The 24518-nt window shown below is 39.1% G+C and overlaps 1 protein-coding gene and 1 long non-coding RNA gene across 4 annotated transcripts in view; one reads left to right on the forward strand and one right to left on the reverse strand.

The window, feature by feature from the left end:
* Window positions 1-24023, forward strand: part of aass (aminoadipate-semialdehyde synthase) — a 32003-nt gene extending 7980 nt beyond the window's left edge. For both annotated transcript variants that reach the window (XM_067590892.1, XM_067590893.1), the window contains exons 8-24: window positions 551-678; window positions 1195-1340; window positions 3034-3156; window positions 6089-6200; window positions 6419-6478; window positions 7788-7855; window positions 12600-12721; window positions 13631-13760; window positions 14869-14979; window positions 16144-16252; window positions 17290-17430; window positions 17525-17692; window positions 17893-17988; window positions 18476-18591; window positions 21163-21251; window positions 21349-21525; window positions 22196-24023. In XM_067590892.1, coding sequence (XP_067446993.1) covers window positions 551-678; window positions 1195-1340; window positions 3034-3156; window positions 6089-6200; window positions 6419-6478; window positions 7788-7855; window positions 12600-12721; window positions 13631-13760; window positions 14869-14979; window positions 16144-16252; window positions 17290-17430; window positions 17525-17692; window positions 17893-17988; window positions 18476-18591; window positions 21163-21251; window positions 21349-21525; window positions 22196-22314 — 2015 coding nt within the window. In that variant the 3' untranslated portion in view covers window positions 22315-24023. The remainder of the gene's footprint in view (window positions 1-550; window positions 679-1194; window positions 1341-3033; window positions 3157-6088; window positions 6201-6418; window positions 6479-7787; window positions 7856-12599; window positions 12722-13630; window positions 13761-14868; window positions 14980-16143; window positions 16253-17289; window positions 17431-17524; window positions 17693-17892; window positions 17989-18475; window positions 18592-21162; window positions 21252-21348; window positions 21526-22195) is intronic.
* Window positions 13888-14897, reverse strand: LOC137183685 (uncharacterized). Of its 2 annotated transcripts, none has more exons than XR_010928519.1 (2): window positions 14819-14897; window positions 13888-14402 (listed from the first exon to the last, which is right to left on the reverse strand). It is a non-coding gene; the product is annotated as an uncharacterized lncRNA (long non-coding RNA). The 2 variants fall into 2 exon arrangements; XR_010928518.1 differs by having other exon boundaries at window positions 14510-14888.
* Window positions 24024-24518: the final 495 nt, after the last annotated feature.

Below are 24518 nucleotides of genomic sequence, written 5' to 3' on the forward strand. Positions count from 1 at the left end.
GTTATGATATATACCAAACTTTCCAAAGCAGAAAAAGTTCAAGAAAACAGTAAAGATGTAAATGTCACGAGTTCTGCAGAGCCGCAGTGAGACAAGACATTTAAAAACACCGGAGGCCACATTTTGTTTATGAAATACAAATGAAGTTCACCTTGTTCAACCTCAAACACTTTTACTCTAGTACTGTACTGATGTACAAGTTGTGAGGTACTTGATGCTACTTTATACTTCCACTCCACTACATGTCAGAGGGAAATATTGTACTTTCTACTCCACTACATTTATTTGACAGCTTTAGTTACTTTTCAGATGAAGATTTGACACAATGGATAATATAACAAGCTTTTAAAATACAACACATTGTTAAAGATGAAACCAGTGGTTTCCAACCTTTTTGGCTTTTGACGTCTTACAAAAAGCAGTGTGTAGTCGGGGTCACATTTCACATGTCTATGAGTTGTTAATAGCTCCACCAAATAGTGATTTTTCCCTCTAAACTTCTCACATGCTTTCATTTCAATAAATGATAAATGTGTTTTTTTCCTGTCAGATATGACCAAAGTGTACGCCACGGTTCTCAGCAGACACCACCACCTGATACGGAAGAGCGACGGCGTCTATGACCCCTTGGAGTATGAGAACCATCCGGAACTGTACACCTCGCACTTCAGGACCAGCGTGAGTCAATCCTCTTTCACAACCGTCCTCCTGCAGCCTCACACCTGTTCCCTTCAGTCACTCGGAGGCCACGTCCTCTTATTTCAGTCAGCAGCACTAAACAGATGCTGGTGGACGACGTTGTGTTGGTGTCACATGGCAGGTTTACACAACTCTGACTTTGTGTTGACTTTCATTGTGGTCTGTCTCTTACAGACTTTACAGAGAACGAGACAACCGATACATCTGATCAATCAAACATGTGAAACACAATTATTTACATTATCCATTAATCTGCTAATTATTTTCTGGATGAATCATTTTCATGAAATGAATCATCTCTGAAATGCAGTAGAGTGGAAGCATCAAGTAGCATAAAATTAAAATACTCAAGTACCTTAAAATTGTACTTAACTACAGTACTGGAGTAAATGTACTTAGTTACTTTCAACCACTGATGACCTTTAAGAGACAGTGTTTGACCTGCTGCTGTTTTACTGCATCATCAGTAAAACTGTTGTGTCATCTTAACGACAGGTGGCGCCTTACACAAACTGTCTGATCAATGGTATCTACTGGGACCCCCACACCCCCCGACTCCTCAGACGACTGGACGCCCAGAAACTGATAAGACCCAAAACCTCGTCTACAGCCAGGGAGGGGTCACCGCAGCTGCCTCACAAGTAAGAGCGTTATGCTGGAATGTCACCTCTCAGGTTTGCTTCTGTTTCTGTTCAGCTGCATAAAACCTTGAGTTTCTCTCTCCAGTTCAAGCATTTTCAACTCTTAACGGTCGAATGAACGTCTGTTCGCCTCTGTTTGAGGTAGGGGTGTGTCCGAATACAAATACATTATTCGCCAAAGCACAAATAGTGGGTTTTATATGAATATTTGTTTCATACAAATATTTTAAGAGTTATTTGTTGAGGATGTTCCCCAGAGATAAAACTGAGCTACTGACACAAGCAAAGTGTTCCCAATGGACTCTCCATAACCTGTTGTTCCTCTTCTCCTTTCAACGAAGTTAGATTGTAAAAAATAGGCAATAATTGAAAAGTGCAAAGCAATAATCACCTTTGAAGTTCCTCCCTACACGTTACACAGTGTGCTGTCTCTGTGTTATGGGTGTATAAATAGGTAGAGGTCTGTCTGTAGTCAGCGCAGTCGTCTATGATCTGAGATGTGGGGACCTCCTTTTGTAAGGTAGTTTATTTATGAACACTTATTGTAACACTTTAATTTTCTAAAATTAAAAGTGTCATGAAAACAAAAACAGGATTTTTAAGCCTCTTTCCACTTTTATTTGAATAAATACAAATAATTTTGCTGCCTCAACAAATACAGATACAAATACAAATACTGGGCTCTCTGCACATCCCTAGTTTGAGGCCGTTAGATGCTACTAAATTCTACACACTGCACCTTTAACTTGATTAGAAATTCAGAACAGCTGCACTCAAAAATGGAAAAACTGATGAACACAGTTAGAAATTGGTAAAAAAGCTAACGTCAAGTGTATTGCAAATATCTGAAGTAGTGTCTTGTATTATACAGTTAAAGTGTTAAAGCTCAAGTTAACTTTGTTGGCTGATTTTTCCGGTTGTATTTATCAGTTTTTGTTATCCACAGGAAACAACTTGGAGTACTTTATGTGCAGAAAAAATTAAAAGAGAACAACATGTCACCTTCAGTTGTGAAGTGTGAGGCGCCGCTGGTTACAGAAGTGTATTTCCTCGTTCTGTATTCACATCTCAAAATTAAAAATAAACAGTTTCCTTTATGTTGTTGAACACAGAAAGTCAGGTCTCTCCTGGACAATGTGATGATCCTACAGTTTTATATTCTGACACCAGTTCACATTATTTCAGCTAATTTATTTCAGTAACATTTTTTCCGTGATTTTGATGGATGGCTAAGAATACTACAATACCCATGAGCCTCTGCTGCTGATGCTATGAAGAAGACGCCATGAGCGCGAATCAGAGCTCAATGAATTCAGAATTCTTTGTTGTTGAAGTTGTAAACAAAACGCATCACCATGGTTAAGTCTTCTCAACATAATCTTTAGCTTTTGCCACCGTTAGCGAGTTTTAAGCTTGGCTGTTCCTTGAAATGCACCTTGGGAGTCGTAGTTAACTTCTACCCTGAGATCTTTATGTCCACAGTCTTGGCTGAAAGGCTGTTGTAGCTGCTGTATCTCTACAGTCATGTTGACAGAGGGACAGTTCAACCTGTCGTCCTGACCTCATGAACATGGTCTCTCTCTCTCTCTCTCTCTCTCTCTCTCTCTGTCTCTCTCTCTCTCTCTCTCTCTCTCTCTCTCTCTCTCTCTCTCTCTCTCTCTCTCTCTCTCTCTCTCTCTCTCTCTCTCTACAGGCTGCTGGCTATCTGTGACATATCTGCCGACGCCGGAGGCTCTATAGAGTTCATGAACGACTGCACCACCATTGATAAGCCTTTCTGTATGTACGACGCTGACCAGCACATCGATCACGACAGGTACGGTACAGTCCAAAATCACCTGCATGTTTCTGTTTAACAAAGGGCTTTTATTGTGAAAAACAAGAAAGCTGATGTTTGAATGGATCAGGGTGATGATGAGGCCTCCTGTGCTGTAAAATGACTCAGTTCTGTCTCCTCAGGCTTTTTAAGTTATTTCAAATGTTTAAATTCGTGCCTAAAGAGCGAGCAGTGTTGAGGTGGTACCCGTTATTACGTAACTCCAGAAAGTCAAATCAAATCCTCAGGAAGCTTTAGCGTGAGCCGTCCAGCGCTACGCTGAGTGTTTAACTTCCTGTAGTCGCAGTTTGCATCACAGCAGGATGACGAGTAAAGCAGAACACTGGAAGTGTTGCTGCTTGTTCAGCAGCTAAAAACTCTTTACAGCCTTCCAGAGGATGAAACTTTATGTCAGGAATGTCTGAAATTCATATTTAGAGACAGTCTTCCCTCCGTTATCAGCGAGTGGTTGTGTGTGTGCAGCCGACTGTCTGCTGAACGAGACTCAACACGCTGAAGGATTTACTACTGAATATAATATATCTGTGCTAAAGCTAAGCTAGCAACCTCCGGCTACGTTTGAAAACAGAGACTTTGACTCTGTGAGGAAACTTAAACACGATCTCACTGTTGAAACATCCTGTTGAGTCTCAGCTGTGCAGCAGCAGCTTCTTCCTTCATTCAGGATCAGACTCTGCTTCATAGACGCTATAAACTGTCTTACATCTCCAGCTGCAGACATTACTGCAGGTAAACATGCTGCTGCATTCATTAGGTCCTATTCTGATTGGCTGGGGGTGAAGGTGGGGGCCACACCTCCAGCCAATCAGAGGAGGCGCTCATTAATAATGCAGATTTATGTAAATATCTTCAGAAACAGGCTGCTGGAGGACAGAGAGGAATCTGAGCTGTAAGGAAAGATGGATTTAGAGAAATCTAGACAAGTAGAGCTAGTCACAGATATGTTTAAAATAACTCAGTATTTATAAAAAAAATGAGTCAAAAATGACCATAATACCAAATCTCTAATAAATCAAGACTTATACTTTTATTCTGCTGATCTATGGGCTGTTTTGGAGTTACTAGGGATGTACAACATTACAAGTTAGTTCACATCAGATAAGATATACTTGTATATTTTCACTGTGGGGAAATGATTCTCAGACTCAGCATCACAAAGCATCCAGTACATAAAAATATATTTAAACAAACACAATGTTCATACGTGCAACAGAAACCACAAACAAAAAGACAAATATAACACTTAAAACTGATAGAACCAGTAAAGTAATAGTGCACTAGTATTACACATTGTACCAGTATTGTAGACGCCTATAGGCTCTACTATAAAGTGCTCCGTGACCATGTAACATTCCACTAACGCAGCATCGATCCGCTGCCATTTCAAATCTGAATGGAAGGTGGAACAAATGAGTTTTCATAACTATTCATTCCACATTTTGGAAACTGTGAACCGTCGTCCAGAAGGTAAACACTTGTATTCAGAGTGAAGGATGTGAGATGGATCTTTCATTGTTCCCTATTCTCCTCTCTAACCGCAGACTTCTCATTCATAAACAGAATTCCTCCCTGTAACCTTCACGGCGGTCTGCACAAGGAGAAACGGCTTAGACTTTAATTGAACCGTCAGGTTACCATACCATGTCTGAATACTTCACCTGATAAAAGTCTTTTAAATTGACGGATAAAAAGTCTCTTGTCCACAACGTGAAGTTTTCTTACAAAATACAGCCTCTGCAATAGTCAAGGGCGAAGGTTTGGCTTCAGGAGAGGGGTAGCAGTGGTGGTGGAAGTGTAACAAAAGATATAAAATGCAATGTGAACCTTTGTATTGTTACCCAACTTAAAGTCATTGTAGTTTCATTATTGACAGGCTTCTATCTTTACTGTCTTATTTTTGACTGATGTTAAGTTCTAACATTGTTTTTTTACAACAATATTAACTAAATATTAATAAACAATTGGTGCAACCTGGAAAACTAATTAGAGATTCCCTTTTTTGAAGCCCTGAGTTGTGTCTGCAGGTATTCTGCTTTTTGTTGTGTGGATGTTCATGGTCAAACTTTCAAAACTTGTGGTGAATGTATGTAAAAAAAAAAAAAAAAAATGCTGCTTGCGAAACAAAGCTCAGGTTTCAGCCTCTTCTGAAAACATTTTTTCTACTTTCCTGACGAGCTGACGTCCTCTTGTTGTGCATGTTTTTTTCTGTGGGTTGTTTGCGTCGTTCACTCGCATATTTTTGATCCAATTCGGGTTTTTCAACGTGTACGGATGTATTTGAGAAGTTGCCATTTTGAGTAAAGAACGAGAAAATGAAGTTAAATCGTTTTCAGTGCTGTTGTGTTCTTCTTCTGTCTCCTCACTGGGCCTTTTCCTCTTCACAAAGAAGCTTTCTAAAGATGTTTGTTTTTTACTCGTTTTGCTAGCTTGTGGGTTTAATTTTAGTGGTAACGTATCACGTGACCGAGACAAGCGTCTTGACATGCGTCAAGAGTAAATCTTAGACGGATGTAATGAAGAGAATCCCGTCATTTTTCAAAATAAAACATCGTTCAGACTTAGATAATAAATAAAACGGAAATAATGTAAGTTATTTAATCTTTCTGTGCGGCCCGGTACCAAATGACCTACGGACTGGTACCGGTCCGCGGCCCGGGGGTTGGGGACCACTGCCTTAAAGTACCATGACAGCTGCTAGATGCTCCAACTGACTCAGTCTCAACTTCTCTCTAGACACACTTTATTTTTTCAACTAATCATTGTGGTCTCAGTCGCAGGTCAGTTAATGCAGGTTTAAGGTTCAGTGAGAGGCAGTGCAGAACATGAACGTGTTAAACTGGATTTAAAGATGCAGCTCCAGTATAATCCTTTATCCTCCTCTCATCACCTCTCATGTTTTGTTTTTTGGCAGCGTGGAGGGAAACGGGATCCTCATGTGCTCCATCGACAACCTTCCTGCTCAGCTCCCCATCGAAGCCACAGAGTACTTTGGAGACCGACTCTTCCCCTACATCTGGGAGATGGTAAGACGTCCGGTTCTTTATGCGAGGTGAGGCGAGAACAGCTGGTGGCGTCGTTGGGTTTTCTGTTACTCGGTTGCCGCTCAGTGCTGGCGTGTGGCTGCGGGAGAACGCTGCGACAGGTTTCACGTGGTTAACAGAGCAAATAAAAACCCTGAGAGACAGGACTTGTTTTTTTTTTTTTTTGTTTCTTTGTAAATGTCATGTTTTCTCATCATCAGCTGCCTTCAGACGCCACCAGACCGCTGGAGGAAGAGGAGTTCAGCCCGCAAGTCAGAGACGTGAGTTCAAATATTTTACTGTATTTGTAACAGTTTCCGTTTAATGTTTTATTGTTATTTCAAGGTCACAACTTAATGTTCTAACTTAACATTTATCCTATAATCTCAAGTGTATTTAAGCAGAAATGAGCATGAAATAGTGTTAATATTTATTATTATTATTATTATGCCTGTTATCTCAATGAATGAATGATTTTTTTTGTTGTCATTTTTGTGATTTACTTTTTATTTAGTTTTGTTTTTTTTAAGGAACACATATAAACAAAAGTAGTATCGGAGCAAAAAGTGTCAACTAGACAACACACACATAAATAAATATATGTATATATGTACAGATTTATATCAACTCATAGTTATTCTGTACATGGAAGTGAAAAAATGATTTAAATTGGAAGATCTGCTCTTAATGTCAGTATTATATTATTAAACAAAGTCAGATCTTATTATTGACATCTGGATAAGCAACTTTTCTTCATAGACATCAAGTGGAATTCATAGTTTAAATGTAATTCTCGCTATAGTATATATATATATATATGTATATATATATATAATTTATTGTTATTTAATCTTTATTTAATCAGGCAGTCTCATTGAGATTAAGATCTGTTTTCCAAGAGAGAAACATGAGAACAAGAACACAATCGGCAGACAGAAACAACACAATAAACAAGGAATTAATAAAAACAGTGACAAGAATCATAAAAAAACATCAATAATAAAATATAAAAACAAAATAAAGCTTTAAAATCTCCAAGAAGAACGTTAGACTCAAGTTTGCAGTTCATCCCATTTAAAATGTGCAGAGCAGCTGAAACCAGTCCTGCTAACGTTAGTGTGAACATGAAGGAGATTTAAATGAGAGAAGATGTATTTATAGGTCAATCCATTCTTTTATGGTTGTTAAGCCATTTTCTGGTCAAAGCCCTTTTGTTCATCACTAACTGAAATGTCAACAGGTGAAACTCTTCTAGATCACCAAGGTGCATCATTTTAAAGTCAATATAAATTATTGGTTGCGCTTTATTTTGTAGGTCCTTTTAACTTTGCACTCATTTCCTGGAAATGTTCTGAGTAAATGTCAGGTATTTAATGGTTAACTTACAGGACATTTTACAGAAATTATAAGAAAAAACTGACAATGTGTAACATTGATTTAGCTGGTAAACTGATTCATTCTTAAAGGACCAGTGTGTAGAATTTAGTGGCATTTTGACAAGATTTATTTACTCTTGTGCATATTATTTAACATATTGAATACTTTTATATGATTTTTTTTCACCTTTTTTTTATTTCTTTGTTAATAAAGGCTGTCATCACCTCAAACGGAGTCCTCACCCCGAAGTTTGAATACATTGAAAAACTTCGAGAGAGAAGGTAAGACTTGTTTCATGAGCCTGTGAGTATCTTATACATCATATTGTCTGTATTAACTGTTAGGTGCTGCATGTTTTCAACTGAAGTTTTTTGTAGAATGTTTAGCGTTTGTTTGTGTGTCAACATGTCAAAAATTACTGTGGAAAACACCTGTTTCACCTACGAATTAATGCAACCAATCAATGGATGAAATGTCTAAAGATTACGAGACAGGTAACATTTATCATCGTGTACTAATGTAGCTCACCTGTGCTAACTTCCTAAACTGTAGTGTTTGATAATCACAGTTAATAACAACGTTTTTGTGCTTTGTAGTTTGCCGTTTTTTGCTGTTTTCCCTCCTTATAACACATCCTTTGTTAGCGTTGCAGTTTGTAATGTTTTAGTGTCTTCCAGCAGCAGCAGCAGTGCTGGAAACTGGACTCGTAGCGACTAACAGTCACCTTGTGGTTGTTCCTGCACAGTGCTGCCCTCTGGTGTCTGCTGTGCCAACCTGCCTCTGCATTAACACCTTGCATGGCTAGCGTGCAAATAAGCTACCGCTGCTAGCCAACCTCAGACGCTGGAGTTTGTCTTTAGGTATCGGGGGAGTAGAAACATCTTTTCTTCTCACTTTGCATAAAAAATCCCCGCCATCACCCTTTCTGTCGCATCAGTCCGTCTTATTTTGTCCCGTTTTGGTGTGTGATTTTTAAAGTTTGGACAGTTTGGGAAATCTTCTTGATAGCCGTCTTTACAGGAGTCAGATGAGATGATGAATATCAGTTTCGTTTCTATGTCTAGTTTAGCACAAAGACTGGAATTGGATGGAAACTGCCAGCTTCTCTCTATTGAAAGAGGAAAAAAAATTCACCCTGTTTCATTACATGAGAGAGTTTCTGACAGCTATTACATCTCTGAAGAGGACCACAGTGTGTCCACAACAACAAAGTGTTTACCAAACCTGTGGCACAATGTCTGCTACTGGAATATCTTTGCATGATTTCCAGTTAAAAACTCCTTATTTATCTTCTACTGGTCCTTTATGCAGCCCCTCAGTTCAGCCTCTGTCTGAAACAGGCCGTTTTAGCTCCTGTCTCTTTAAGACCCGCCTCCTGATGAGCCCACTCTGTTCTGATTGGTTACGGACGGCCATTTGTGGGCACGTGCAACGTTCTGACGTCAGCAAGGTAGAAAATAAATGTCGCAAACAAAGCGTTGAGAGCAGGTTGAAGCCCTGACTTTTGACTTGCAGGCAGCATTTCTACCTCAAGTTTTGGAACTTTGACCATGTTTAACATCAAAACAGGATATAAATAACATAAAATAACAAAAAACAGAATATGTCCCCTTAAAAGCCGACTGACGGCTTCATCAAAACCGAGGAAAGTTCAGAGGAAATGACGTCTCGTTCCTCTCTGGTCGCATCTTTTCGTTGCGTCTCTCCTTCCAGTTTTCATGCTAGCAGGCTAAACGCTCCGTGGACGTCTCTCTTTCTAACCGGATACACACACAGAGAAGAAATCAATCATCTCCTCTGACTTTGTATAAGACAAGATAACAAGAGATTTCTCAGCCTGTTAAAACAAATCATTCACCTGCATGTTTATCATCCACTCGCAATCTGTGAAATCCTCATCAGCATTCTGATCCTCGTTAAGTTTCATCTTTTTAATCTGCTTTGATTAATTGTTCGGGTTATATTCTGTCGATCGATCACACGTTTCACTTTTTTTTTTATAGCCCGCCAGCTTCAGTCAATGTCACTGTTAGAAATGTTTTAATGAGCTTCCCTATTAAATTAATTCTGACTCGTTAACCCCTAACAGTATGTTTGTTTCTATAGATTATTAAGATTCAGGCTCAGTGCAGCTTGGCTCCTCAATGGCTCAATAAACAGCTTGTTCCAAGAGATTTCAGCATCTTGAGAATCACTCTGCTCGCTCATATTTAGGCCGCCTCTAAGACTTGATGAGTTTTCCTCCTAATTGATCCTAAGTATCATTTTTCCAGACAAGCCATGCCACCAAATCTTAATCCCTGTGACTCAGTTTGGCTCCTTAAGATATGTAAACTCGGGGAGAAATCCTCCTGAGGGAACGTCTCTGTTCTTTTTGTTTTTAATTAAGAGGATGAGGCTCAGCGGCGGCGGCGGCGGCGGCAGCGGGTGGACTGCCGGTCGGACCTCCGCTCTGTCCCGCTGCGACTCGTGCATGTGTGCAGTGTCACATCCAATTAGGCCAAAGCTAACGAGTGCAGGGGTCTGACTCTGGGGGGGTGGATGGTGGTTGGTGGGATATTTATTCCACAGGTCACTTGGGGCGATGTCTTTATTATGGTGTTATTGTTATGAAGATAATCCAGCAGGCAGAATCAGACTGTTTAACTGAATGTAGTTGTATGAAGAAGACCTCAGTTTAATTAAAACAATGTCGACGGCTTTAATTCTCACTGTTGGTTACGTTACGCTGATCAGACGTCAAATAATCACTACTTTCTAAAAAACTGTCAAGACATTGAAAGTGAGTCGTCAGTTAGTCTTAATCTGCTTTATTCTTTAAGTTTGGCTAAAGTTTATAATCACCACTCTGCTCCATTATTATCATTATTATTATTATTATTATTATTATTATTATTATTATTATTATTATTATCAGATTCCAAGATGACGTCTTCAAATGTCGAACTGTTCAACATAAATTTATTTCACTTTCATGTACAATTTTAAAAAAATAAAAAAATAAATAAATTAATAAAGGCATAAATCGTCAGAGTTGAGAAGCTGGAAACAGAAACAGTTAATCGGTTATCAAAAGAGTTAATAATTTGATCAGTTATCAGTTTAGACACTGATGTCATGTCTCCTGTATTGATCCTGTACAGTCTACAGTTAAATGAACACATTAGAAATTAATTGATAGTGAATGTTTTTATCGGCTGATTCAAATGAGTTTAAATTTGAAAATGAGCCAAAAATTTGAATATAAAATATATAAATGGACGTTTCACTAAATAAATATGATTTGTAAATCCAAGTAATTGAAAAGAATATGTGTTACATTACTAGTCAAAAATGTCTGGATACATTTAAAAAAACACAAAAATTATAAAAGAAACACAAAAACTACACAGTAAAGAAATACAGTGAAGCAAGGTATTAAGAGAAATATTGCTTTAATACTTAAACTTAACATTAGTTATTTTAATATTGCTTGTAAGGTAATAGTTATTTTTATTTTTAAACTTTAAAATTAATAAATTCCAAGTAATATAATATTAATTAATCATAATGACTTGTTAATATTGTTATAATGATGATTTATTGTTGACATTTTATCATATAATTATTATTAATAGTTGTTTGTAAGCTAAATTGTAATATCAATATTTACCAATATACATATATAATATATTTATATATATTTCACATATGAAATTTAAAACATAATATGTGAAAACATTAATTTTACGTGTTATTTTTGGTTAGTGTGACACTAAACCCCCACAAACATCCACAAACATCCACTAACATCAGTATTTATTACTGGATCAAAGGACTCTGCAGTGATCAGATAATCAGATATTGATCGGCTCCAGCTCTGATCAGCAGTGATGTTCAATAACTAACTAACTAACTAACAGAAAGGCAAACTCATCTGCTGGCGACGGGGAAGGAGCTCATTTTGGTGTAAAAAGGATATTAGAGAAAACTGAACCAACATTTTCTTACATTTGATTTTATTCTTTATTATTTAATATAATTTAAATGTTTTGTTGACACCGTCCTCCCCATGCTCCTCCTCCTCCTGCTCCTCCTCCTCCTGCTCCTCCTCCTCCTCCTCCTCCTGCTCCTCCTCCTCCTCCTGCTCCTCCTCCTCCTGCTCCTCCTCCTCCTCCTGCTCCTCCTCCTCCTGCTCCTCCTCCTCCTCCTCCTCCTGCTCCTCCTCCTCCTCCTGCTCCTCCTCCTCCTCCTCCTCCTCCTCCTGCTCCTCCTGCTCCTCCTCCTACTGCTCCTCCTCCTCCTGCTCATCCTGCTCATCTTGTTACAATCTTCACATCACATCAAAAATCACTTTTGATCAAGAAAAGTCTGACTGCTTCTTTGACTTTGAACACATTTGATTGTTTGCCTGCACTGATCTGACGTCTACACGGGAAAATATGACTCACAAACAGCTGCTGTTCCTTTAACTGCAGCCTGTCAGTGATCTTAAGGACACTGAAACCTGCAGAGAACTTCTGTTAAAGTTTAAAATTGTAAAAATGTTTAAAGCTGTATCAAAAGCGAATTGAACGTAGTAAATTACAAGTTTAAAGACAGGAGCGTTTTCACTTTCACTGCTATAAAACTTTAATTTGTAGTGGAAGGATTTTTTATTGTACCAGTTTTCTTCTTTATGAAGGTAATGTTGAAGTAACCATGTTGAGTTTTTCTCTATAATCCAGTTATTCATTCAGAAAAAGTGTCAATGACAATAAAATGTGTAAAGAGTCAAAGTTGGCTGTAACTTTAGTGGATGAAGAGTCTGGTTCCCATCCAATCATCCATTTAAAGGACCAGATGGAAGCATTACATTCATGGTTTTATTAAAATACTCACTTTCTCTGCGCTGCTGCTTCCATCTTTTATAAACTCATGTTGTTTGTTCAGATGTTTTAAATCTGTGCTTGTTGGATGGAAACACAGTTCTGTGTGTTATGTGTTGAAGTTTTTGATGATTGATGTGTCCTGACTTTCTGAATCAGTGTTTCTAACGTCCGTCAGGGAGAAAGCTCAGATCATGAAGAAGAGCGGGATGAAGCGCGTCCTGCTGCTGGGTTCAGGATACGTCTCCGGACCTGTTGTTGAGTATCTGACCCGCGATGAGGGGACTCAGGTCACTGTGGGTGAGTTTGTCCTCCAGCAACAAAATCTGAACTCCTCAGAGCTTTCAACTGCATCTCAAAGTCTTCATCAGCAAGTGGAACCGGCTCAAAGGACGAGTTTACAGTTTTCAGATCTATCTTAAACCTGAAACCTGTTTTTCTTGCTGTAATCATTCCTCCTGTTCATACTGACCATTAGAAGATCCCTTCATAATGACCTTACAATGGAAGTGATGGAGGACAAAATCCACAGTCTGAAGCTAATATGAAGCTTCAGCGTCCAAATGAGTCAAATCAAGTAGATATCTTTCAACGTTACAGTCTTTTTAGTGCCAAAGTTCCTCTTTTTGTTACTATACTTCCACCTGCAGCTCAACAGGGAAACACTGTCCGAGGAAACACAAAGAGGGAATTTGATGCTAAAAAGACTGTAAATGTGTCAGATATCCACTTGATATGACTAACTCAGACTGATGAAGCTGAATAGAAGCTTCACACAGACTTTAAATGACTGTGTGGACACACTGTGGATTTTATCCTCCATCACTTCCATTGAAAGCACATTTGAAGGATCTTTTAATATCCAGTATGAACAGGAGGAATGATTACAGCGAGGAAAACCTCTTTCACTGTTACTATGGACACCTGACTGCTGATTTAAGACACGTGAAAAATTGTGAACCCGTCCTTTAAGTGATGACTTCAGTTCTCTATAGAAACCTGCTTTAAAAAACAATAAGTAGCCCCAAAATAAAGATACATAATAAAGACATGACTGAGCATCACAAACACTAATATAAATATTACCATCCGCTCAGGTGTGTCACATAAATTCTAAGACAATAAGTTTCCAGGACCTTTAAAGTTCACTGTAGATAATTCATTTATTTCCTGTATTAATCATGTGGTTTGTCTCGTGTTTGTGTTCAGCCTCAGTGCTGCTGAGGCAGGCGGAGGAGCTGGCAGCCACATATCCAAACACCATCCCCGTCATGCTGGACGCCACCAGCCAGGAGGGACACCTGGACTCTCTGGTTAAAGATCACGACTTGGTCATCAGGTACAGTAGACGCTGCAGACACACTGAGAGACGACATGCAGACATTCAAACACACGGTTAAACGTGTAACTTTGAGGGTAGAGGGGTTAATTCTAATATATTCTAAAAATACGACAGTACCACAAGGTGAATATAATGTCCTTTTAATTTACTTAGAGACAGTTTTTTCAGCTGGTCACACCGCCAAAAGGAGGCGGTGCCTAAATAACACTGTAAGGAAGTAAGTAAACTTTATTCCTGTAGCATCTTTCAAAACCAGAGTTACAAGGTGCTTCACAAAATACAATACCATAAAATAAAGGTGCAAATTCAGCACAAATATTTCAATATAGAGAAGCAGAGATAGAACATAAAGAAATAAGACAATTTAGAAATTACAAACACACAGAGATAAAACAAAATATAAAAAGAACATCATAAAAACATTTGAGTAGGTGCTATAAAAAGGTTATACAAATGCCAGTCTGAACAGGTGGGTTTTTAAAAGCTTTTTAAAATACTGAGAGGGATCTTGTTCCACAGCGTCGGAGCTAAAACAGTAAAAACATTTAAAAACAAACCCTTTGTTTTAAGCCTGGACTTTCAGCAGCCTTTGGTTCTCTGATCTGAGGGGTCTCAGTGCAGAATAAAGGGTTAAAAGATCTGAAATGTAAAGCAGAGACAGACCATGTAGCGATTTAAAAGTAATCAATAGAATCTTAAAATGAATTCTGACACAAATGGGAAGCTGGTGTAATAAGAAGTAAGACCTGAGAGATGTGTTCCCTACGTCAAGTGTTTGTTGGAAGTCTCGTTGCTGCATTTTGCACCAACTGTAGACGGACAACCGCTGCATCGTTCAGGCAGGTAAATAATAAATTGATGAATAGTTGTTATGTCCCCGACATTAATGGTTTGGTGGACGCTGAGGGGGTTTAGAGCCCAGCAGTGAGCAGCTCTTTCATCTGGTCAATAAGGGGGGAGGACGGGGACCTGGATGGGGTTCAGAGAATCTCCCTCTTGGCTCTGATGTCTGTTATGTTTTAAGCTCTCTTCTACTTAGTCTCAGCTCTTCTTACTATGAATCCAGCAGCTCTCTGTCCTGACCCGACCTCCCTCTGCTCCTCAGCATGCTGCCGTACGCGTACCACCCGCTCATCGCCAAACACTGCATCAAGAGGAAGGTGAACATGGTGACCGCCAGCTACCTGAGTCCTGCCATGAAGGAGCTGCAGAGCAGGTGACAAACACAACACAACAAAGATTAAACAGGATTAAAACATTTTTCCTATTTCTATTTGTGTGTACACTTTGAACATGTATTCAGCAGTCATTTATAAAAAAAATATACATTAGGCTAGAAATGTTTAGCCTGCTAGGAGAGAAAAATACCTTCATGGCCTAAATTGGCTGATAATAAAAGATAATGAATAATAATGAAAAAGCAAATGTTAAATAATGAAAATAATCAAAAAAATGTCAACAAATCTCATGTTTGGATCCAAACCAACAATGAACTGATCTACGAACAAGTATCGTGTTTGTATCAAAGCTGATATATCTGATTAAAAACACGTCAGTGAGTCACAGCGCTGCACTGGGTCACATGTTCCTTCATCATGAAGAGTTTTAATCATGTTAGTTTGTTCAGAAACGGCTCCAAAGAGTAATAACAGCATCATGTTTTCAGTCTCCAGAGAGTAATAAGGCAGACGCAACTGAGCATGTGCGGGAACGTGGTTCTGTTTACAGCTTCGCTAGCTTGTTGTGCTACATAACACAACATCGGGACTTTATTCTGAAGGTCTTTGAGAAATCTATAATATGGTACAAAGTCAGGACATTGTGTTATTTAGCACATCAAGCTAGCGAAGCTGTAAACAGAACCGTTTTCCTGCACATGCTCATTTCTAATCAAACTAAAGTAACCAAAACGATTAATCAATTATCAAAATAGTTGGCGATTAATTTAATAGTTGGCAACTAATTGATTAATCAACTAATTGCTGCAGCAAAGAGTTTTAATCACGTTAGTTCGTTTATAAACAGCTCCAAAGATTAATAACAATGATCACCTTTTCAGTCTCCAGAGAGTAGTTCTGCGTAAGGCAGACGCCACTGAGCACGTGCGGGAACGTGGTTTATGTTTCCAGCTTTGCCAGCTTGTTGTGTACGTATCACAACCTCTTGACTTTGTTCTGAAGTTCTTTGAGAAATTTACAATGTAGAACAAAGAACTACTCTCCAGAGACTGAAAACATGATCACTGTTATTGTAAGTAGTTGGTTTGGCTCTGCTTTGAGATTTGTTCACAATTTAGAAACATGTAGAAAATCACCAGCCTTATCCTTTAAACGGATGGAATTAATTAAAATGTGTATATATATGTGTGTGTGTGTGTCAGTGCGGAAGAGGCGGGCGTCACCATAGTGAATGAGATGGGGCTGGATCCAGGCATCGACCACATGCTCGCCATGGAGTGTATCGACCGAGCCAAAGCCGACGGCTGCACTGTGAGTCAGCAAACACTCTGTGTGTTTGTGTTTGATAATGATTGTTTGAACACATGCAGGGTGAAGCTCTCCGGCTCTCATATTGACCCATTAAACAGACTGACTTCACACACATTTTAGTCCAGAAACAGACGACGTCACACATAAAACCAGAACTGATCTGAAGCAGAATGGGATCTATATGACCCGGTTTTATTTGGGTCCAGCTTTTCTGACACTATGATGCAAAGAAGAATCCACACACTGCTTTCTGCTACCACAGTGTTTTTTTATTTATTTTCTGCTGCTGTGCAACATTTCAATCAATCAGACCTTATCAGACTCATTACGTATGTTTGTTAGTAGTGTGGTAGATCGTCATAAACAGGTGATCAAACTGGAAAGCAATTGGCTGTAACCCTTGGCAACCACATGTGCGTCATCAGAGGACAATGAGTGCAAAACAGACAGACAGACAAACCCCCTCAAATATATATATATAATAGGATTTTAAATTATTTTATTAATTTAAAAAACTCATAAAATAAAATAATTTTACTTTAAATAATTTGATAAATTTGATCAAAATAATACATTTGACAAAAAATAATAAATTAGTTAATTAATTAAAAGAAATTTCAAACAAAAAATTGGGCAATATTATCACCATAGGTGCCGCCAAAGAGAAGGAAACAGATTTTTGAGATTGTTACTTTAAGCCATTTTTTAAGTAAAAATGTTGCGCATGAACTCTAACAAAACAATTAACACTAAACACAATGTCTCAGTCTTTTGGAACTTGCAATGGATATTTGTCATCATGACATTTATACACTAAACGATCAATTAATCGACAAAATAATTAACAGTTTATTTTTAATGAATCATTAAATCTCCAACTGAAGGACAACAGTTGAAAATTGACACATTTCCAGTGATGATGATCAAGTTGCATTGTCTCACTGACCCGTGTGTGTATGTGTGTGTGTGTGTGTGTGTGTGTGTGTGTGTGTGTGTGTGTGTGTGTGTGTGTGTGTGTGTGTTCTGCTGTCGTTCAGGTGGAGTCCTACAGCTCGTTCTGCGGCGGTCTTCCTGCTCCAGAATGTTCAGACAATCCTCTTCGCTACAAGTTCAGCTGGAGTCCGTACGGCGTTCTCCTCAACACCATCAGCCCCGCCATCTTCCTCAAAGACAGCGAGGTATGGACGACTCTGAGGAGCAATAAATGATTACTTCGCAGGATTTGCTGTGGCAAAGATTATGTTAAAATGTACTTTGTGTGTTTTCATCCAGGTGGTGAGCATCCCAGCCGGCGGCGCTCTCATGGACTCCACGACACCGATGGATTTCCTTCCCGGTTTCAACCTGGAGGGATTTCCAAACCGCGACAGCACCAAGTACGCCGAGCCGTACGGCATCCAGACGGCACACACACTGATCAGAGGAACACTGCGCTTCAAGGTACAATCTGGTTCATTCAGCCAGTTATCAGTTACCACAGACACACCTGTACTTCAATCAAAATTAAACTAAAAAAGTCTTTATAAAATGTTTCCTGAAATTCAGATCAGTGCATAATAGAAACAAAGATATTTTCCCACATTTCTCTTTTGTTTCTTGTGCTTATTGCGACTCACTTTAGCTCTTGTTCTCCCTCACAGGGCTTCTCGAAGGCCATGAGTGGTTTTCTCAAACTGGGTCTGATCAACAGCGAGCCCTGTCCCATCCTGCAGAGTACTTCCTCTCCTGTCTCCTGGGTAAGAACCTCTGCTGAGGATCCAATCAGTGTGTAAAAGGGACGATGAAAACATCCAAACACATGGTTGAGAGGCAGCCACTGAGCAGCCCTGCTTCTTTCTACTGTCTGTCATTTGTTTTTTTAAATCGAATGAAGAAATCAAAGCATGATTAGCAATTTTAAATTCCCACCTGTTTGTTTTTTTCTGAAAACACTTCAAAAATCTTTTTAATCTGGCAAAGAGAAGACAAATGAGTTTTTAAAAAAATGCCCTGGAGCCAGAACGTGAAGAAGAACCACAAAAATGAACTGGCTGAAGTCACCATATCAAACCTCCAGCAGAATCATTGTAAAACCAAACATTTTCAACAATGAAGAACAGTGAGGAACAACCTGGAAAGTCAGAAAACAAACCTGCGTTTCACTGTGATATTCTTAGAAGTATAGAGGAGCTAAAACAAGAAACTGTGAACTGTAGACGCTGATGTGTTCTCTCTTCTCTACAGAAAGACCTCCTCTGTCAGCAGATGGGATTGTCCTCTTCCATCTCCCAGGATGCATTTGAAGAAGCCGTATACGAACGCATCGAAAAGGACGACTTCAGGATGGAGTCCCTGAGATGGTGAGAGACAAAAAGACAGTATTCAAGGTCCCCACTGGGTTGGAAATATTTAATATATGTTGAATATATAAATAAATAAGTTGAAAGTCCAGTGGCTCTGCAAAGGGCAAAGTTTTTAGGTTGGACTGTCAATCATTAGTGTAAACAGCAGGAAAATGCAGCTTTTTTGTCCTTTAATAACTAGTTGCTTTCAGAAAATAAACTTTATTTTGATTATTTACTGTCCATAGTTCATAGGGATTAAATATATCTCTGTATTGTTGGGTGTCTGTCTGCACATTTATGGTCCTACTGGTTGTTTTGGTAGCAGTTTGTGTGGTTTATCTCCAAATTCGAAACAGGTCAGTTTAGTAAATATGAAAGCTCTAGATTTTCTTTTCAGAAAGTATTAGATTGAGATGGTATTTATATGCTCTGGATGCTTGAGTGGCGTTTTCTGCATCTAATTTTTGTATTTGTTCCTCTAACTTTGATCATTCACAGTTATTATATAACACCGTGTCCTAACTGATTGCGACACGAGAAAGCGTCAGCGACAAAATCAGTTTGATTGCTTTGTTTTCTATTGAAATGTCCTAACTGGCCACAGGAGACACAGCTACGCATCGTGCCCTGTTTCTATTTACTTCCTGTCGCTCGCATTGAAGCGCTATAGGACACGGTGTCACAGACGGGAAACGGCTGATTCATACAGTTGAAATGAATAGTTATCTGTACGATATCTCATTTCACTACAAAACCTAAAAGAAAGCTGGAGTAACCTTATCAAGGTGAATGACCAATGTTTTCTGTTTAAAAAGTACAAACGTAGGAATTTTGTACATAAGCAGTTTGCACTGGATGATTAAATCTCCAGTCGGATCTCCACAGCTGAACATGGTTTCTTTACATGATGTAACAGAAGTGCATATTTTACAGATTCAATGTGCACAGAGAACATCCAATGCGACGTGATAGTTGGACGCTTGTTTGCTGTCAGGACACAGTGTAAGTTGGTTCAGTAGCAGAGATATGTCTATAAACTCAGACCCTTGAACAGAAGGCTGCAACACTTTGTGAGAAATACTAACGGTGACAGAATGTGCAATTTAACCTTCAATATAAACAAAAACCTTCGGTAAGAGCCGCTCTGTATGGTCACCTGTATGAGGCTCCGGTCAGAGACCATTCTCAGTCTTTATCTGGAGGTCTGAAATGGAGCTCCGCATACCAACGAGCATCCTCTGGATCTGTAAAGAACATCTCTGACCTGTTGTGTGACACTCGTAGCTTGGCAGGGTCCAAATCTGACTCCAGGTTTGTTGCGTAGCTTCCTCCTGGCCAGACTGAATGCAGCTTGGCATTTAACCACTTCAGGTAGGAGGTCCCTGAAGATTTGGATCCGTTGACCCTGGAATGTCAGATCCTTGATGAACATCGTTGTCTGTGTTATGTCTTCATAAGTGTGACAATAATGTATCCTCACAATCAGGTGTCACAGTGGCTCGTTGTCACCAGGGGGTCTCCGTTGGGCTGTATGGGCTCAGTCTATCTAGCGCCTTTTCTAACATCTGAGCCACAAGATCCTTTGTTTTTTGGCCATCTTCTTTCTCCTCTTTCATTCCGACCTCTCCCAAGTTCTGTCTTTTCAAGCGCCCCTCTAGGTCTGGGCATTTTTCTGAGAGTTTCATCTTGCTCCTGCAGCACATTCGAAGAACCTCTAGCCGAGTCTGCTAACTCCTTCAAAGTTTAGTTTTGTGAGTCCATCTGGGCTTTTCGCTCTGTTATGGCTGCGTCATTTTTGGCTTTCAGCGCTGCTCTCTCCCCTCTCATTGTCATGGTAACCTCTGAGATCTCGGCATCGATTTTATTACAAATCTCTGACTTGACGAGCGTCAGCTATGAGTGGAGTGACGCTGTAGCATGTTGCTGTTGTCAGCTTTCCGAGCATTCTCTCTTGTGTTTCCTTCTTTGGTTGAGCCTGAGGTTTTGTCGTTCAAGTCCAACTTTGCATTGCCCTTTTATAGCATTTTCCCACAGGTTTCTTCTTCCTTTATCTTCCCCAGTTGCTTAGATTACACCCTCGGTAAACTTTTTAATTTACACTTCATGTGGTTTTGTCAAAACTACATTTTAAACTAAAATGTGCTGAAGCTGCCAATGAGTGTGTCCTACTCGGTCATTGCTCGACAGCTTTTCCAATGGTCTCTTCAGACCGAGGCTCTGTGCTGTGATTGTTCTGCTGCCGCTGGCGGTGAAGGGAAGAGGGCCACGCTGGCATTGAAACACAAATTCCTATAATAGTAAAAGTGAACTGTTGGAAACATTCCATCTGTGCCGTTAAAAGGGTAAAAAGCCAGCACGCTCGCAGCTCAAATTGAATGACTTGTTGTTCATGTATTCAATTCACCAGTAAAGCAGTGACAAAAAGCAACTGCTCATCTCTTTAGACTTAGCCAAGGATGTGTGGGTTGCTGCTGCAGCCCCGCAGAGTAATTTTCTTTTAAAGCTTTTAATACGGCTTTGTGAAGGTTATTTTATTGTGAGGAAAGTCTTGTTCTTTTCTTGTTTTTCTTCCTCTTGTGTTTTCAGGTTTGGGATGCTGAGTGACGAGGCGGTGCCTCACGCAGACAGCATTCTGACTGCTCTGACAAAACATCTGGAAGTCAAACTGTCCTTCGGTGAGACACAAATTGATTTTTATTGTCACAAATCTGAAGAATACGACTGAGACGTAATACTCGTAAACTACTAACGGCCTCTCTCTCCTGTGGTCAGATAAGGGCGAGCGAGACATGATCATCATGAGGAATGATGTGGGGCTTCGCCACCCAACTGGCGAGCTGGAGACCAAACACATCAGCCTGGTGGTGTACGGTGATCCCAATGGCTTCTCCGCCATGGCCAAGACTGTAGGATACCCAGCAGCCATTGCTGCACGTATGGTCCTCAATGGTCAGTGACATCACTCAGGAAGATTTTGTTTGTCTCTAAAATTCTTCTCATAATGTAATAATGTATGTTTACTTAACCTCCCTTTGTTCCTCTCATTTACAGTAATTTAACAATTGAAATCTTGACATTGATGATTACAGCAACATGCCAACTACAATTTTCAACAGGAAATAATTTCCTCTGGCTCATTTTGTCACATTGCGCTAATCAGTCTGTCACTGTGATGTAACCTGGAGCGGTCGTGGTTCAGGAGGTAGAGCGGGTCGCCTACTAATGGGAGGATTGGTGGTTTTGTTCCCCGGCTCCTCCGATCTGCATGTTGGAGTGTCCTTGGGCAAAAAACTGAACCTCAAATTGCTCCTGAAGGCTGTGCCATCGGTGTGTGTGTGAATGAGTGTTGGCACCTTGCCTGGCTGCCTCTACCATCAAGTGTATGAATGTGTGTGTGAATGGGTGAATGTTCACATGTAGGTTGAAGCACTTGGTCGTAAGACTAGAAAGGTTCTATATGAATCAAAATGCAGCCCGTTTACCTGCTGTATTTTCTGAACATGAACTGAAACCAGTGGTTGCCTAGTTATTCTCCAGACAGTAGATGTAACGCTGAAGAGTTAATGTTATTGGACTGATGTTTGAACCTAAAACTATATATATATATTTTTTTCTGCAGGTGAAATCAGTACAAAGGGTCTGGTCATACCGATGACGAAGGACATCTACAGCCCAGTGCTGGCCCGACTGAAGGAGGAAGGACTGAACTTCATGTTCAAGAGCACCTTGCAGGAGTAGAGCTGAAGCTCCAAAGAGAGCAGATACTCACTGTGAATGTCCTGTCTAACAACTCCAGAGAAAGTTTATATAATCCACATGCAATCATTTCTGCCTTTTCACCATCTCAGACCTGCCTGCTTATAGTCAGTGTATAAAATTATATTTCTAACTCACCAGCAGCTGATAAAAATAAATATCAGTGATGTTTTTTCTTTTTCTTTTCAAAAACAAAGGGTTCCAAGGCCAACAAGGGAAAAATGAAACCTTATGATTATCTGGCGATGCTTTAAAAGTTTCTGTTAGTTTTAGGTCAAAAAGCTGAAAAGGCAGCTGATGATGATGTTCAGTAATCTGCAGTGAAATATTAATATCCTGAGTTTGGCTTCACTTGCTCATGTGCGCCGAACTGAAATCACTGTTTTCACTGGCGTCAGCTGATTCAGAGAAAAGTTCTTCTGTGAAGATGTGAAAAAGGTTGACTGATAAAACACTTTCATTTTAACTATTTCAGCATTTAGAAATCCAAAGCATTAAAAAGCACAAACATTGTGTCATTCATCAGGTTAAACTACTGTGGAAACCAGGTCTGACTTGGATTTGAAACTATATCTCCCGGAGACTTTATGGTAAATTCTCACATCCAGCGTATATAAAACCATATTGGTGCTCTTGTTATTGGAAGGCTTGTTTTGTAAAGTGTCGCTTGGTTAGAAATCAACAAAGATGCTAAACCTTTATAGTTATAACTGTCTTTCTTCCCATCACCTCAAAATTTGTCACTGATTTCTGTATTAATTACAACTCCAACAAAACCAGCTCAAAACTGCTCTGACCTTCACAAACTGTGAAAAAAATCAAAAAAGAAAGTTGTCACCATAGTAACAAACCTGCTTCAGTATTTCTACAAAAACATTTCATGGAAATTTAACCATAGCAAAAGTCAAAGAACCATAAAATAGTATCAAAAGTTCCCATCAGTACTGTAATTGTATGTATTGTAGTTGTCTACTGTATTGTTCAGCATGAACACTAATGAAGAAGAATGCAGCTGCTAATGAATATTTTTGTCAGGTTTGAGCAGGATCATGAGTTAATAATCTTATTTTGTAGGTAAAAATTTATGTTTCTGTGGCTCTTATACGATATTTATGCAATTTAATCTTCTCAGTATCCAAATATATGAAAATATTTATGATACTGACTCAAACATTTGATTGCCCTTACATTAAAATAACATTGGATAATGAGCTTGATAAACTACTAATTTGATACTTTGAATTGTACCAGAGATAAATTAATTTGAACATTTCAGACTGCCATTGTGACTGTATCTAACGTCAGTCTGTTAAGCTAACGTCAGTCTGTTAAGCTAACGTTAGTCTGTTAAGCTAACGTTAGTTTGTGAAGCTAACATTAGTTTGTCCTGTCAGTATGTGAAGCTAATGCTAGTTTGTGAGGCTAACGTCAGTCTGTTAAGCTAACGTTAGTTTGTGAAACTAACATTAGTTTGTCCTGTTGGTATGTGAAGCTAATGCTAGTTTGTGAAGCTAACAAGGGTGTAGAACAGCTGACCGTATCATTAGGGATATCATAACTTTTATTTCCATTGTCAGGCATTATCTACATGCAGTTTGTCAGCATTACCAACAACTACTGTATGTAGCTGCTATCGTTAAATATGATAGCAAGGTTGTTTATGGAAATGTAGCCAAGTTTACGTATTAGCTGGTTTAAAAAAACAAACAGGGATCTCAACAACAAGCAGCATCCTGACATCTGATTATTTTCACATTAAAACAAAATTTTATGAATTAATTATGCTTACCATGTAGACCACTGGCCTTGAGTTAAATTTATAGAAATAATCACATTTCAAATTTCAGTTGTAATATTTTTTCACTCTTGATCTTGATACTTTAAGTGAAACATGATCAGTAACAGCAGCTCTCGGCTTCTGTCAGGCTCAGAGGTAGAAATCTTGAGATGTTTTGAAGAGTAAATTCTGTATTTGTGAAATCTTTTGTAAAGTTCCCCAGATTTATGAGTATTTCTGCCACCTGAGCAATATTTATTTTTATTTTTTGAGGGGTATTTGGTCACCATATAAACGGTTTGTAACATGCTTTAAATGGGTTAAATATATTCTGAGACAGTTTTATTTTAAATGTACCTGAGATATATATTCAAAAGAATATAGCCTTATGTATAACTGATATAAAGTT

Source organism: Thunnus thynnus, chromosome 5 (genome assembly GCF_963924715.1).
Source record: "Thunnus thynnus chromosome 5, fThuThy2.1, whole genome shotgun sequence".
Lineage (NCBI taxonomy): Eukaryota > Metazoa > Chordata > Actinopteri > Scombriformes > Scombridae > Thunnus > Thunnus thynnus.